The following is a 16913-nucleotide window of genomic DNA, read 5'->3' on the forward strand; positions in this document are numbered from 1 at the left end:
GCTACTAAATAGATGTTTAATGACTCTGGGATATATTCATTTGATAGATATTCATTATCTTTTCTCCAGAGCTCTGAAGAACTGCAACTTTCAGTGGACCACATCAAGCAGATTATTGGGATTTTAAGGGACTTCATACATTCTCCTGAGCAAAGAGTGATGGCTTCTACAATATCTAAGTTGAAAATGGATTTAGACTTTGACAGCACTTCCATCAATCAGATTCATCTGGTGCTGTTTGGATTCCAGGATGCAGTGAGTCCCTTTCCTGGTGGTAGGGGCAGAGGAATGGTTTAGGTTGGAAGAGACCTTAAGATCATCTATTTCCACCCTCCCTTCCATGGGCAGGGGCACCTTCCACTACATCAGGTTCCTCCTGGACAAAGCTCATGCCAGGAGTTTGCAGCTTCCCCACCATTCCTCACTCCTCTCTCTCCTTGCACAGTAGAAGAGTTTGAATGTCACAGTCTGGTTTGAAATGGTTTGAAAGCTGTAACCTAAAATTGTCAAATCTGTTGTTTAGACTTTCAAAGACGGGAGGTTTTTAGTGCTGCATGCAGTTTTTACCTTATTATGACTACTGGAAAATAAGATTCTCTTTCCTAAGGTGTGAGCAAATGGTGTTTGCTGCTGCTTTTTCAGGTGAACAAAGTGTTAAGAAATCACTTAATAAGACCCCATTGGATGTTTGCAATGGATAACATCATCCGCCGTGCAGTCCAAGCAGCAGTCACTATTCTTATTCCAGGTAAATCAAAGCAGCTGAAAATAATCCTTTTTTTAAAAAACAAAGGTGTTCTGCATATCAAAGAGCTGTAGCAAATGAAACAGTTCAGATGTTTACTCTTTCAACATGCTCTTTCAACTGCTCTCCATGTTCTGCTCATCAAAAGACACGAGGTCAGAGTGATGCAGAGAAAGAAGTGTTGATCTGGAGGATGAATGCTGTACTTGCAGTACAAAAACACATGAGACAACCAGTGGTTCTGCACCCCCAGTGTGGTCCAAACATGACCAAAAAAAGGCAAATTAAATTCAGTCCAAGCTGGAGATTTTCTAGTAAGAAAGAAAATTGTTCTGTATACATTAATGACATCCAGTGTGGTTAACACTGCACAGGTCTGGTTATGTGTTCTGAAAAATTATTAATGATCTGTGGAGCAGATGTGTAGAAGGGAGTGTATCAGTATGAGGAAGAGGATAATTCTGGCCCATAGATGGATGATAGGAAAAACCACCAGGAAGATAAATGTCTAAGTACTGTCTAGGAATGAGTTAAGTTGGAAATATTTAAGTAGTTTTGTAACTGTTTAAAAATGCTGAGCACCCCTTCCAGTATAGGAATGTTCTGAGAGACTTGGTAACAGTGAGCCCTTTCAGTCCAAAGTTGCCATGGCTTTTAAAGCCAAATTGGCCAAATTTTTAGGACTTTGTACAAGAAAAATCGCAGCTGTTCTTTGCTAGTAAGGGTGCCCATCTGCAGCAAGTTCTGAGAAGTGGGGCTAGAAATTCTCCCTGGAGAAGAGGAATGCTTCCTCTTTGACCCAGGGCATTAGGGAAAATCACTATTTTTTTTCTCTTACTATTTAGGAAAAATGCAAGCTTTCAGGGGTTTCTCCTTAACATATTTTACTGACTGTCTTATTACTCATCTCATTATAATTGTCCCCACTACAACTATGACCTACAGCTCTACCTTTGCTGGTGCATTGCTCATTCTAGAACCAATGCCAGACAACCTGTGCTCCAGCTCACACAAAGCTTCACTACTCCCCTGCTCAGTGTTGCAATAAAGCACATCATGCAAAGTCTTCCCCACCCACAGTAGTGAAGAACAAACTGCACAACCTCTGAAGACACAATTACCAAAAGAATCTTGTTCTTCCCCTCATTCTTTTTACTAGAGCTTCGCACTCACTTTGAGCCAGCATCAGAAACTGAAGGTGGGGACAAGGACACTGATGAAGTGGAGCAGAGTTTCCAGCCCTCTGAACAGAACGGGGCTGAGGATGCTGCCATCACATCGGGGGTCAGCAGCCTCAGTTCTGAGGTGTCACACAAGGCTCAGCAGCAGCTCAGCCAGGAGCTGGGCAGACTTAAACACGACACCCTAAGGTAAATCTCCTGTAAAGACTCTGGATGTATGTTCAGGCAGTCTTTGAAAAGCTCTCAGACTCTGCTTTCTACACTGATGGGTACATACTTACCCATAGTACTGCTCACCTATTGCCTTGCAATAAAGCCTTCCAGGAACACAGGTGGATTTGGAATACCCTGGCAGTGCATTATGGCAACTGAACATCATTCAGTACAGCTTTTGTTTCTGTGTAGTTAATCTGTTAATTGCAGAATGTCACACTGGATTTCTATAGAGAAGTAATCAGGTTTGTGTAGCTGTGCCAGTTTCCTTCCTACTCCTTGGATGCCCCCTGACTTGGTGTCAGTGCCTCAAAGCTGTTCCTGCAAGGAAAGGCCACAGCAGCACTGTCCTGGCTCACAGGACAGGCTGGCCACTAATTAGCACCAGCAGAGCTCAGCAGAGCCCTGCCCTGTTTCTCATGGGTTACATGTGTAGGGTGCTGCCAGTGAGTTAACAGCTGAAGTTCCCATTCTTTGTACATGTGATGTAAATCTGTGATCAGAAAGTCCCTACATTGTTCAGTAGTAAATTACATTATAAAGGCAGCAGCTCTGCCCAGGGAGGCTGCAAAACAGTAGGAACAGAATTTATGAGCTATTTACTAAATTCTGCAGGTGAAAGCCTTCAAGTGGCACCCCTGAGTCTCAGACAACCAAAATGAAATCTCTAAGCCATTAGAGATGTTACTTATGACAGTACCCTTCACAAATGCCTTTGTCCTGTGGTACTCATTATCTTCTTTTCAGTTAGATTTATACTCAGTGTGGTTGTGTTTGATCTTTCTTATATGCTACAAGGCTTTTGGAAAATCTCGTTCAGAAGGAGAAAGAGTATCAGACCCTCTTACGACAATCTTTGGAGCAGAAGACTCAGGAATTACAATTGCTTCAGTTGAAACTTAAACCCAAAGGTATGAGGAGACACTGCAGTTACACAAAAACATATGAGATCATGTGTTTGTTGAAAAGATGCAAAACCATACAGCTTAAGCTTCAGTAGCCTGAAAACAACCACTTTTGCCCTAGTTGTGAGCTGTATTAACCTTTGTTTTCTGTTAAAGATTCCCAGCGGTCTGCAGCAACTTTTAGAGAGAATGCAGACCCTGAGCTCATGAACTGGCTGAAACAACAGGGAGCAGACTTGGATACCATTAAGAGGGTAAAAATAAATGAAATTTTAAAACCCACAATTTTAGTCATAATTAGCAGTTTGGTTTCAAAGAAGGAATATTTGTTTATGAATAAATTTGCCTTTTAGTTTGCTGAAGAAGATTATACACTAAGTGTTGTCCTTAATGATATCACCAAAGATGACTTGTGGTATCTTCAGCTGCGGTAAGAAAATACTTTTTAGTTCATTGTTAAGAGCTTAATTAATGTACTTTGTTAAAAACCTTTTAAAGTTTGGTTATTTAAATAGGTCATTGACAGTTCAGGGGCAACTGCCATCAGTTTCCTCTCAGATTTTCTGATAAAAGTTTTCACACTGACACAACTACACCAAGGATGCTTTGAGCCATCTGCTTTGGCATTTATCCAGGTTGGGACCTTTGTTTGCACCGTTCACAATGAAATCATATGAAAATAATTCATATGTAATCATATGAAAAACAGGCAAAAAGAATTTATTTTTTCTACCCATTGATTCAGGTCCTTTTCTCATCATTCTGTTAACCCCTGGCTGACCTGGAAGAAGTTTTAGCTATAACCATAACACAGTGTAGTTTGTTATGTACAAACTACACTGTGTTATGGTTATAGCTAAACTGTCATGACTGGTCTGTCCTTGGGATTTCTGTTTTACTTCTTGCTCAATTTAAGGCAATGGAGATGAGGGAGCTTTCCCTAACTGTTCTCTATTTCCCTCCATGCAGGGGGGGTGTTCGCTGCAGAATCTGGAATGCAATCGTGAACCACCGACAAACAGCCGGCAAGACCTCAGTGCAGGTCAATGCTTTGGAAGAACAGAAAAAGGGAATAGGCAAATGAAATACATTCCCAGCACTTAAACTGTTAGATGTATATATTTATATGTACAGTGGCCTTGCAGGTTTTGCACAGTTATGTAGCTTGTTTGACCATCAGTGTAATGCACAGTGAACAGTAACAGCTTTTAAGTCAGCGTCAATGCATGTAAGTTATTTATGACAAGACTAAAGCATACGATGCCTCTCGATGTAATATGAAACATTAGCAGGGAAAAAACCCACCTGAACTGGCTTCAGCACTGTGAAAACTGTGAACTTAAAATGTGTTACTTCTGCTGGCTGATGGTTTGAGCAGGGAGGGGATATGCTAGAGCATGTCACCTCATTGTAGATGGATTTATACAGCTTTTTGTATTAAAGCTACTCTCACTGAACTACTGAGAAAAGCCTGGTGTGATGTTTTCAATTAGTGACTTTTCTGTAGCAAAACCAGAGCACCTAAATTGTATTTTTGGTGGGGTTTCTGGGAAAGAGTCCATGAAACAAAACAGACCACTAGATAAAGATTGGTAAAGTTTAATTTTTGTTTTTCTTTTTACACTGTACTTAACACATACAGCGATCCAAAGAAAGTCAGTAAAGCAAATATATAGCACTTTAAATAAACCACTTTTTCTTGACTTAGCTTCTTCTGAAACATTCAGCACATTTAAGAAATTCCATACTCAGATGGATTTCCTTACACATTTCCTCTTTTAAAAGAGCTCTTAAATAAGCTTAACAGTTGTTTATTATAGTTCCTGTAAATGCATTCACTTATTCATAAGAATAAGCTACACCAATAAAAAGGCCTTTAGCTGACAGACTTGTACTTTATCCACTGGTTTGGGCCACGCACTTCAAAGGGTGGCTCATTGAAGTAGATGTGGTGACCCAGTTCTTCCAGGGGAGGCTCTGGGTCAGTGGTAGCAAACTGAGCAGCTTCCTCTATCTCCTTCCTTACTGCCACATCAATTTCCTAAACCAGAAATGCATGCTTATTAGAAGACAGCTCAGAAAAGGCATCATGATTTTGAATGTAAAGGCTATGATAAAGTATCAGTCAGAATCAGTTAACAATGACTAGAAATATAAAATCAAAAACGTTTTAAAACTCCTTCTCTACTAAACTGCATAATTTTGGGTAGTACTGGTACCTTACTGACCAAGGATCATGACCCCACTGAGCCTAGGGGGTTCCTCAGGGTTAGAGAGGTCCTCACTCCTTCACTAGGATTCTTCACATTTGGTCATTTCCCTTTCCAAGACTCACCCCCTTCCTGGGGAGTCAAGAAAGCCCAGGTAATTTTGATTTCTATCTGTTAGCAAATTACACCCCCCAGCCTTACTTAGCACCCAAAAGCAAAAGGCCTTTCCAGCAGAACACAACTTCAGGAGCTGATCTGCAACAGAACTTCACTTTCACCTATAAAAGTTATGTTAAAGCAAACCTTAAAGAACTTTAAAGAAAAGCATGGCATACTGCCCAGTGCAGTACTTTCTGGAGATCATCAGTGTGTGACTGCTCAAGAGCTTCCTTACATAGCAACCAAAACTATACCTTTAGTTCTTCAACGCTAGCAAGGTTGTTGTTGACCATTCTGTCCTTCAGCAAAGTAATGGGATCACTTTTGCTTCTCACTTCTTGAATTTCTTCTCTAGTACGATAGCTAAGAACAAGACAGGCAAAGACATGAAACCTGGAGCAAAGTGAGGTCTGGACACAGCTCACTTCTAGAAAAAGAGTCCGAAGAGTTGTCAGGGATGCAGTGACAACACAGAACATTGCCCAAAGGATGGCGCAGCAAGAGCCAGAGGCCTCCAGAGAGAGAGAGATCTGTAAATACCAATTGAGCAGAAGTAGCTCCAGACTCAAGGAAAAGGGGAGCAAACCCAGCCTGAAGCAGTTATTCTGAAGGGCCTTATTTCCTCCTAACCCTTCCCCCCCTATGGAGGGGGCTGCATGACATGCACATGCTTCCAAGTCACTGCAAGTTTTCAATGAAGAGCTGGAATACACCTCTACTTCATGCAGACACATGGGGCTTGATCAGTTAGAGCAATGCCCAAATCTCTCTAGCACCTGGATGTTTGTATTTCTAGGATGTGTTCTACTTGTCTGGGCAGTCCAAACTGTTCCTGTAATTTGACCTTACAGGATTTTAATCTTTTTAAAATCCCAGAAAAGCATGATGCTATTCAACCAAACCTTCATTAGGACACAGTGTAAGCACATTCATTAATAGAGAGCACAGAAGTTTAACTGACTTTGTGCTTGTTCTAAACCTGCATCTTTTAATTCTGCATTAAAACGTGTGTTACATGGCTACAGATTATCAGCTGAGCAACGAGATGAGTGAGCAGGCTACTCATAGCAATTTCACTGTAATCTTTAAATGCATCTGACATCTGATTTAAACACTGAATTTCACAGTTTAATCTCTCAGAATCTGACCATCAGTACTTATTTTCAATGAAAAGAAAGAAGAAAAAATGTGACAGTACCTTATTCCAGGGTCACTCATACTGTGGCCATGGTAACGATACGTCTGTAACTCCATCACAAGAGGACCCTTGAAATGAATAGAAATACTGAGTGTTGCCACCATGAGTGACTAACTTGTTACAGCAGCAACTATTTGCTTGAGCTGAATTGCACCAGTGATCAATTATTTTTATTCAATAGGTTTTTCTTAGTTTAATTTACATAATATTAGCACATCTGGTTTCACATAGTAAAATGAAACCTAATTCTTTTTAAATGAAAGCATGTGCTGATACTGTAAGCATTTATTTTCATGTTTTCATTGAGCAGCTTTACAATTTCCTTCCTTCCACCATTACTCAAAATATTTCAAATTACCTCACAGAACCTTCATTACTTTAAGTATTGAAAATTTTCAAAACCAGTATTACTGTACTTGGGTGACAGACACTAACATTGACTCACAAAATATTTATTTCACTTTCCATTTCTTGTAAATATAGAATAATTATTACCTTCCTTGATGCTTCCCCTAACTAAACACAGAGATTACAACTGCCTGACAGTCATAACACCTTTCACAACAGAAAGTAACTGTGGTAGAAATGGGAAAAAATGACAGTATAAATAATAAGTGTTTGGTTAATACAAATTGAGGAACTACTTATGCACAATAAGTTGCAAGAATTCTACCCATGGAGAAGGAATGCCAATTTTACAGACGTACTTTTCCAGCTCTGCAGTACTCAGCTGCAAACTTTACTGCTTCTCGGACACAGAGCACATCCATGCCATCCACCTGGTAATGAGAAATAACACATTAAGGCAAAAAAATCCCAGCCTCCAAACTTCCAATCTCAGTATTTCCACAAGTGGAACAGAATTCAGCTTCAAGTAAATACAAGTAGAAATAAAAGAAATACCCATGTATGCGTTGTGTAGGTATGTGCACACACATTCCCCCTCAAAAAAAGCTGTACTCACCCTGAGACCTGGAATGAAGTATCCTCTTTTGTAGTAGTCAGTGCTGGCTGCAGCTCTTTCAACTGATGTTCCCATTCCATACCGATTGTTCTCACAGACAAAAATACAAGGCAACTTCCATAAGGCAGCCATGTTGTATGTTTCAAATATCTGGCCCTGAAAGAAAATTAAGCTACATGTCATCAGGGAGCTCAGCCTTCAAGCATCAGTCTCTACTGCAAATCCTTCGGTTTTAGAGGTCTAGAAATTGTAATACTAAAAGTGATCTGAAACCAGCCATTTGCTACAGGTCAGAAGGAATAAAAGAGAAGCTACATTATATAAGGTAATTTTCATCTCAACTAGTAGTTTTACAGAAGTTAATTTTTAAGCCTGAATCAGTATCTGTGTTAGGGTACCACAAAACCTTCCAATTTAACTCAGGTATTTCAGCAACAGTCATAAAAAATACTTGACAATGGATTTACCTGGCAGGATGCTATTACAGCAAAGTTAAGTTTGACTGCAGTCAGCCTTGATTGCTCTGAGTCAAATTCAGGGAAAACCATGAACTAAGATCTCTACCTGTGCTTTGAAAGTGTGAAACTATCACTGGTACACTCTAAATCACCAACTGCTTATCTGGCTTATTGTCTCAGCTGATAACATGAAGAGTCTGGCTGGAATATCCTGGCAAGAATATCAATAGTAACTGGCTCTGCCAGAATGCTCTGTCCTCTTCTCAGTCTTCAGAAACATGATTTACACATCTCTCTCTCCCTATCCAGCAGCACTCTCATCTTCACTGCCATCCTTCAGAGCTCTCCTTACAGCACAGACAGTTCAGGGTGCCACACTTAGGTGAGCTGTGCACAACTGGAAAGAGGGTAAAGAGTAACTGGAAACCCTTCCTCCCAAGACTCGTGTATCATCCACATAATTAACCATCAGCCTTATTCACTCTCTGTGTTCCAGAACAGAGGGAGCCAAAAACCTTTCCCTCCACTACAGCTACAAGGGCCAAACTCAAAAGAGAGGTGGGGAAGGACAAATATTTACACAGGTCCAAAATATGATATAACACTGCAGGCACATGGAACATTCCTGATATATAAACAGCACCTAGCAATTAACTTCTTAACTGTTCACTTGAATCACCCCTCTGAGGACTACACAGTTGTTGGAATACATCCCTGCTCAAATACCTAAGACAACTCAAATAAGAGGTGGCCATGTCCAAAATGTGCTCTTCCACCACTTGGAGTAAAGGCAGAGCTCACAGAGCACAGAAGGAAAATTTATGCCCCCCAGCCACGCTGCTTTACCTGATTGGCTGCACCATCCCCATACAAGGCCACGCAGATTTCATTTTTAGCGAAGTATTTACAGGCCAGAGCAACCCCAGCTCCAAGAGGAACCTGCCAGAGTACAGGACAAAACATTTTAGAACAACATTTAAAGGAGTTGAAGACAGGCAGCCTGATATCTTTAAGGAGACATTTAGGCGGTTAGAGACCAACTCAACAAACAAGCTGTTACCCACTTCCCTTTGTTACAAATGTTATTGCAGCCAAAATATAAACATGAACGGTATTCTCAATTTGAATTATTTTTGCTACAGTTTACAAAATGGTGAGAACGCCAGAATAAGACATACCAGCCACAGAGCAATGGTATCTGCATACAAGCTCACACAGCACAAAAACTGAGAAGAAACACTGAGAGGCAAGAAGACACAAGCTAAATTGAGCTTGTGCTTTAAAACAGAAGTAATGTATATACCTGAGCACCAACAATACCGTTGCCACCATAGAAGTTTTTGGTATACATATGCATTGATCCTCCTTTTCCCTTTGCACATCCTCCTTTTCGACCTGAAACATGAGTAACAAGCAACTTCTGTTTTGGAGGAAAAATACTATACAAATGGAAACATCTAATTCAGTTCCTAAAGGCAGTAACACTAAGACCATGATCTGTGCGGACTTGGGACATGATGGCCTCTCTCATACAAGTTTACACTTAAACATCTCAGAAAACAAATAAGGGGGGAAAGAGAACAATAATGAAAGCATAATTCTGGAAATATGGATAAGATTAAGAAATTTCAAAACCAACCACAAGTTTCAGTGTCCTACTACACAAAAGCACTTTCAGATAAATATGAGGTGGTTTTTTATAGACAACAAGGTCCTACATAGTAATCTCCAAGAAGTATATTATTACTTTTGGCTTCTGCAAGAAAAGTAATAATGTTCCAAATTAGTTGCAATAATTTAGACTTGTCTTCCCTTTGACAATAACCACATGCAAAAATTACCAACAGGACACTAATAAAACCCCAACCACTACCAGCTTCCCATTCCACCCCAATATAAATATTAGTCACCCAGCCCAGCTTTATTCAAGGTGTAGTTTGAAGATAACCAGTGATCCATGAAGCATTACAACAAACCCTATTTAAATGAGCCCATCTAAGAACACAGAATTTCTCATCAGCCCATTCCGTTTCCTATTCTTATCTGTCTCGTTACCATTCACAGGAGATTTTATTTTATTTCTAATAAGCACAGCTTGTCTGGTTGGTTTTCTTACATTAGTCTGGGTGTTTATTTCAGAAGTGACTCTCTTTCTGAAATTTGTACTTCTCCTTCTTAATTTATGTGGATCATTTTTATTTTTGATATTTCTCATGCCTTTCTTATGTTTATGAATTGGTTAATTGATTTTGTGGGAGCTGTCACAAATTTTGCCAGCTAGGACCAAAGAAAAAAAAGTCTAATTTTAAGAAAAATAGTTATATGAATAACTGCAATTTACCTTTATCAAGCTTCCTCCACTTTTTGTACACTCCCTTCTTGTATTTTAGAATGTATTTAAGAATTCCTGATTAACCAATGTTACTTTTTGCTACATTTTCTACTTTTCTTAGAACACAAACTCATTTCTCATGTAATTGTCAATTCTCCTGAAAAGTTTTTCTAAAGCTTGTTTCCTATAGGATATTATCTATTGGTTTTATTTTGGGTGACTCTGCTTCCTTCTCCTTCAAAGATTTTTTAATTCTTTGTTAATTTTATTGTAACTCATGCTGTCTGTTAGTTTGGCATTTGTAGTCAAGATCCTTCTTTGCAAGAATGGGCTCTAGCAGCAGTTCTAAGAACTTTCCCCAAGTGTCATTTTCTAGAATAACAGTCTTTACCACAGCCGCTCCCTCCCAACTAAAAGAGGCCCAGTAAAATCAAGTATAATGTTAGAGAAAAATGTGTCATGAAATGTAAAAAAAATCCCTCTACATTATGACTCATATTTCTGGTTTCAGGGCCCATAATTGACTGCAGTAGTGACAATCTTCCCATTTATTTTCTGACTTACCAGTATCCAGTGACACTTGGCAAATCAGTCACCACTGGATTCTGGGCTTTTGTGCACATAACAGATATGCATTCTTAGCACACACAGTTCCTAGTTTACAAAATCATACCGCTTGTCTAACGCCCAAACAGGCTTTCCTATACTAACATTTCAAGCATGAAGATTCTCAGATCAAGTCTTTATTATACCAGTGATGATAAAGGCCTTCCGGCTCCTTGCATCTGTTCACAGATCTCATAAGAGTTCATCAGGCTGATCCTCTCTTCCCTGCTCCATGCTCAACCCTACTGTGGACAGCCATCTCTCCTTTCTGCAAAATCTCTGTCTTGATTATCACTTAATATTCTTGTTACAATCAAATTTTCCCAAATCATTCAGTTTATCATTACAGGTAAAGTTTCAAAGTTTACCAGTCTTCCTAAGACTTCATCAACATAATTCTGAAAATCCAGGTCTGTCTCCTAGGGAGGATAATGCCCTGTCCCACTGAGAGCAGATGCCTACCATCAGCAAGTTCAAACCTGCTGCAGCACAAAAAATATAGCATATAGTATCCAGAAAAATCTTATGCATTTGTTCTTTAGAAGTACCAGGACTTAAATATTCCTTACTTACTAATTTTCACAGTAAAATTCAGTGATTCATAAAACTGAAACAACTGGTCCATTCTGCCACATCACTAAACTGCCTCTGAAGGCCCAGTATACTTTGTGCATTGACATCACTTTGAATTTGAGAGAATTCTGACACAAGCACAGCAGATGTGACCCTCACTCCACTGAGCACAAACCTGTAAGTTCTGCGAGAATCTCCCGGATAGGCACCCCCCGGGTGTAGGTGAAGCCGTGGGCTCTGTATGCTGTTATCACATGGTCTGTGGGCTTTATGGCAGCCTCAATCCCCACACAGCAAGCCTCCTGTTACACAGGACAGGCAAGGTTAGCAATGAAGAAAAACACACAGCTGCCACAGTCAGCACTGTGCCACACTGCTGATCCCACACACTATCAAACAATGGCAGGTCACAGGAAGAGCACAGATACAGGAGACTGACTTAAATCCCAAGGGTTGGTAACAGGCCTGGAGGTACAACAGCCTTGGGCTCTAAATTCCAACCTGACTGACTAGCAAAGGCACATGGGAGAGGAACCAGAATCTGCAAATATCTGAAGAATTTCCTCCCCCAATGAAGTATCTCAACAATCACAATTCAAAAACATCAGGGGATAACGGACAGACAGCAAAGTTTCAGTAAGTCCATGAAGGACTAGCAGAGGGGAGGAGATTTGGTCAATGGATGTTCAGGGGGTTAGGCCTTTGTTTGGGTAGTATGTTGGTGTAAGTCACTGGAGGCTGATGGTGGCGATTAGTAGGCTGTATAATGTAATGTTAGCTCACAGGTGTTTGCGTGAGGAGAGGAGGGTTAAGGGGAGGAGTACTGCAGTTGGGGTGGTAATTTTTAGCATTGTAGGAGGTTGAAGTTGTGTGGGTGGTCAGAGCCGTGGGGTCGGGTGGAGGCTACTAGAAGGGCTAGCCCTGTGCCTGCTTTGCAGGCGGAGAATGTTAGCATGAGGATAGGTTCTTCTGCCTGTTGCTTTTTAGTGGGCATGTGATCCATGAGATACAGAAACAAAAGCCATCAATGAAACTTGAGGGGGAAAATGCAGCCTTCAAATGTGCTCATTCCTCACATTCAGCTGATCTTCAGCTGCACTATGCTCTTCCCTGTCTTAGTGTCTCTCCTCCTCCCTCCTCTCCTCTCACAATGCACACAAATAAACCAGTTCTACATTCTCCACTCCATTAAAATCCCTACATTAAATAAGGTAAGACAATATAAAACCTCCTGGCCAAGAGTTCTTACCTGACCATCATATAAGTGGCAGAAGCCACGAATGATCTTCTGCTTGTAGAGCTGGTCAGCCTTGAGCTCCATGCGGCGGATGGTCTGCATGGTCTTGTAGTACTGGAGCCCCTCCTCCCGAGTCATCACTGCCGTGGTGCCCGGCCCTTCCTCCAGCCGATGGAGGTCACATTGCTGCACGTTAAACAAGTCATCATTTCCTCAAAATCAGTCATCCTATTTATGAGTATTACTTAATTTTTTAATGATCTGCCATTTTCAAATTCTGAGTGTAATCCCTTGCAGAAAAGAAAGCCAACAAAACCTAAACTCATAGGTCAGGACAACTGTGCACTGTTTCAAAATTCAGGGAAATAAAACCCTTCCTTTTAATAAAGACAGACTTCTACTCAGAAAATAAAGTCTCAGTAGTCCTAGAAGCAGAAGATGAACTAAAGTCCTCTGAAAATATGGCAAAAAACAGATTTCCATGGCTGTTGCACACCAAATATTAGGTAAGAGCTACAGAGGCTTAGTGAAAAGATAAGGAAGATCAAGAGTTTCCTCTGTTAAACAGTTTGTAAGATCTGGCCCTAAGACTGGCCATCACCTCTGCTACCTCTGTGATAAATAAACAGTAAGTTCAGTGGAAGAGACTAAACAAGTTACTCTGTCAGTGCAGACTAAATGGCCAAAATACTTTTATATAGGTTAAAGACAGTTTCTAGCAAAAGTCACTCCAGAGCAACTCCACTGACACCTAGATGAACTGGATATAACACCTGGGCACACTACTCAAGACAACTCTGCTTCAAAGTTCACATAACAACAGAAACTCTGGAGTCTTGTTATCAACACAGGATCAAATATTAAACCTTGTTATCTACTCAAAAAAGAATTTTCATATAAACATATATTCCTTCTCTTTCACCTGAAACAATTTTCATACTTCACAGGCAAACAGGGAGAGGGTGGAAAACAACACAAATTATTTCTTTCAGATTTTCCTTCATCAATTCCTGAATGAAACACCAGCCCAGAAGCTACTGCCAATAGAAACATCACTTTTTCCTAAGACTCAGCCAGAGTGGAAAGCTGACAGAATATAACACATTTTCTGAGCAGCACCAAGTCAAACACTGAAAGGATGCCATATTTTTTCCTCAAAAACCCACACAGACTTCAACCAGCTACATCTTTGGGATAGACTACAAACACCTAGTTGTTTGAAAAGCATTAAGGAAACAACAGAACAGAACAGAAAAGGTTCTTTAGCTCCTTTCTAACTCTGTTCTCACAGCTGCATTGTGATATAACAGCTGCAAAAAATCACAACTTCACATTCTTAAGAAACAAGTAACATTACCACACACTGCCAACACAGTACTTCCAGCTGCGCTTAGTAATCAGGTCAGATAGTGAGGGGTTTGGTTCTGGAAATTCAAACCGTATTTTCTAACTGAAAGAGATCTGGGGACCAGTCCATCAGGTTAAGATCTCTAACAAATGCTTACAAAGAATGCCAGTATTAAGTGTTCTTCTTCACCTTAATCTCAAACGTAGCTTCACTTGCAAAGTCCCCGTAGTTTCGTGATGCTACCATCACTCGAGAGGCCTTAAAAAAAGACAAAACAAAAGCATGAGTGAAGTTTAAATGTAATTATCAAGTAAAAGTATGTGACTTTTCAAGTAATTTCTCAGAGTATTCAAGTAATTTCTAAGAGTACTCCCAAACTGAAATAACTTATAAATAAGACACAACAGTAGCATATCCCATAAGACCTGGGAACTTTTATTCTGTATGCCAAAGTCCTTGAAAACCCATGATTTAAAATTAATATTAGGAAAAGAGAATTTAAACTGGTAATACCCTCGATTATCTAAAATAAACCCAATAAGTTTCAAAACTTTTGACAATGAACTTTTGACAAAACCACAAAAATAATTGTTTATCCCTTCACATGCCAGGCTGACAATAAAAGGAGAGACAGCCAATGCAGACTTTGATTGCGGACTCTCTGCGCTAACTGGAATTTTGACTAGATAGAACAAAAAAAAAAGAAAAATCCAAAACCAACCAAACAAAAGGAATCCAGCAGATATCTGAAATATAAACTACTCGCACTTTTTCTTTTTAATAGGAAGAGAAACTGGGGGAATAAGAAGCCATAACAATGGAGAGAGAGAGAATCATTTCAGTAACAGCATGGCCACTACTGTGGCCACTCTAAAAATGTGGAAACACAGAAGGTGCCTGAGGATACAAGAAACATAGAACAACAGCAAGGGTGGCATGGTAGGGGAGAGATAGGAAAGATGTTTAAAAATACATTACTGGTGGCTCTTAAAGAAGGAACACAGGGTATTGACCAGTGAATGGTGGTGATTTTAGATGACTAGCAAGTTTCACTGCAGCATCAGACAGGATGGGCCCGTGTCCATGCATGCACTGTGGCTACAGCACAAGGAACACTACATCTTTAGTGGCAAGATTGTACTGCTAATTAAGTTACACAAAAACTTCAGCAGCTCCTTCAGCCAGGGAATCCACATATACTTAGCTGAAGGTAGATTCCACCAAAATTTTGAGAATGTTCAGGTCACCATCTCCAAAAAAGTTCTGACTGACATGTGTGAAGCTTGGGAGAAAATTCTCAACCCATCCTTGTTACCTCCTCTGTTGCATATCGATCAGATTTATCAGTAACACTGCCCCCATTCACCCTGCCCTGTTATCAGATTAAGTATTTACAAGTTTTAATTTAACCCAGTTGCTACACTATTTACTACAATGCATCAGTATTAACAGTTAAGAAAAGCTGTTTTACTCCTAGAGCTGGAAGTAAATCCACAGTTTGGATTCAGAGTATCACAGAATGGCCACAGTTGGGAAGGATCCCTTTAGCCCACCTGGTTAAACTCCCTGCCCTGAACAGGACATAAAAGCACCCTGAGAGTCTGGACAAAAGCCCTGATTTGTGGGCAGTACACCTATCAAAAGAGCACCTTGACAAGACTGACTGAGGCCTTACCTCGCTAACGGCTCCCTAGGTTAGCAGCGTTTGGAAGAAAAAAAAAAGTAGAGTAAGTAGCTGTATCAAATAATGAGGGGAGGAGAAGTCAGCAAACTATTATCCAGCTAGAACAGAACACTGCAAGTGGTAGTTTCTATACATGGAAATCCATCTGTACACTCTGGAAAATGCTCAAAGCATATAGGAGACACTGCTTTATGGATTAAGTCTACCCCTATTTATTTGGTAATTTATGCCTTCACTACAGAGGCATAAAAACAATTCAAGACAAATATTTACATATTTGGTAAGCAGTTATTGAAATATCTGAACCAGATTTACTTTGGCACTCCAGGAGACCAGAGTATGTCCAGATCAGGCCAAGTACCTGTAGTAAGGGACAAATTTTAGGCACCCATATTTGCAGGATTTAATCTAGAGATTCTATTTGTGAAGTAGGAAATACTCCTAGACATGCAGCCCAAAGACAGATAGCAAGAGCTTCCAGTAAATTTTCTGCCCTGTGTTTTTGTGACAGATCCAGTTATCCACAAGCAGTGAATGCCTGGGTGAGAGAGCTGCTTCAGAACGGGGGTGCAGCAACACATCTGCTCTCCATGGCAAAAAGGCACCTGATTTCCAGTTACCTAAAAATACCTTTGAACTCTGGCCTTGCCAACAGGTTTTTTTTCAGCAGGGTTATTTTTTCCTCATGGCCACAGTCATTACAGTGGAATAAGCAGCATGAAGTGGTAAAAGCACGATTTTTCACACAACAAAGATAAAATACAACAAATGATTCACACTAATAACAAAAAAATAACAAAATTTGAAACAAAATTCATGCAGAGGTTGAAAAGGGCTGTTGGCTGAGCAAAGGGAGACCAAGCAGTCACACGCTGAAGTCCATTCGGGCCGAGCAGACCCCTCAGGGGGACCTGACCTGTGCAGTCCAAGTGTGGAGGAACAAGACTGACCAAAGCCCTGCGCCATTAAGGGCTTAAAAAGCGATCTCCTACACGCGACGACCATTTTACTGTCACTTGGGATCGTCAGGCAGAGAGAGGGAATGAAAAATCAAGGGTTTTTTTTTTAATTTAATTTTTCATCAGTTTTTCTCCTTTGCC

The 16913-nt window shown here is 40.3% G+C and overlaps 2 protein-coding genes across 2 annotated transcripts in view; one reads left to right on the top strand and one right to left on the bottom strand.

The window, feature by feature from the left end:
• MAP3K15 (mitogen-activated protein kinase kinase kinase 15) overlaps nucleotides 1-4463 on the top strand; it is a 55815-nt gene extending 51352 nt beyond the window's left edge. Inside the window, exons 22-28 of the mRNA XM_031061207.1 lie at nucleotides 70-255; nucleotides 643-748; nucleotides 1905-2115; nucleotides 2938-3050; nucleotides 3201-3298; nucleotides 3398-3474; nucleotides 4014-4463. Coding sequence (XP_030917067.1) covers nucleotides 70-255; nucleotides 643-748; nucleotides 1905-2115; nucleotides 2938-3050; nucleotides 3201-3298; nucleotides 3398-3474; nucleotides 4014-4128 — 906 coding nt within the window. The 3' untranslated portion in view covers nucleotides 4129-4463. The remainder of the gene's footprint in view (nucleotides 1-69; nucleotides 256-642; nucleotides 749-1904; nucleotides 2116-2937; nucleotides 3051-3200; nucleotides 3299-3397; nucleotides 3475-4013) is intronic.
• Nucleotides 4464-4627: 164 nt separating this feature from the next.
• On the bottom strand, nucleotides 4628-15814 carry PDHA1 (pyruvate dehydrogenase E1 alpha 1 subunit). The gene is made up of 11 exons (XM_031061219.1): nucleotides 15805-15814; nucleotides 14319-14387; nucleotides 12794-12967; nucleotides 11720-11846; nucleotides 9337-9428; nucleotides 8880-8972; nucleotides 7576-7731; nucleotides 7319-7390; nucleotides 6612-6679; nucleotides 5668-5776; nucleotides 4628-5085 (listed from the first exon to the last, which is right to left on the bottom strand). Exons 2-11 carry the CDS (start codon nucleotides 14373-14375, stop codon nucleotides 4921-4923), a joined length of 1113 nt encoding a protein of 370 aa, XP_030917079.1. The 5' UTR covers nucleotides 14376-14387; nucleotides 15805-15814; the 3' UTR covers nucleotides 4628-4920.
• Between the last annotated feature and the right edge of the window lie 1099 nt (nucleotides 15815-16913).

This window comes from Geospiza fortis, unplaced genomic scaffold (assembly GCF_000277835.1).
Source record: "Geospiza fortis unplaced genomic scaffold, GeoFor_1.0 scaffold285, whole genome shotgun sequence".
Classification (NCBI taxonomy): Eukaryota; Metazoa; Chordata; class Aves; order Passeriformes; family Thraupidae; genus Geospiza; species Geospiza fortis.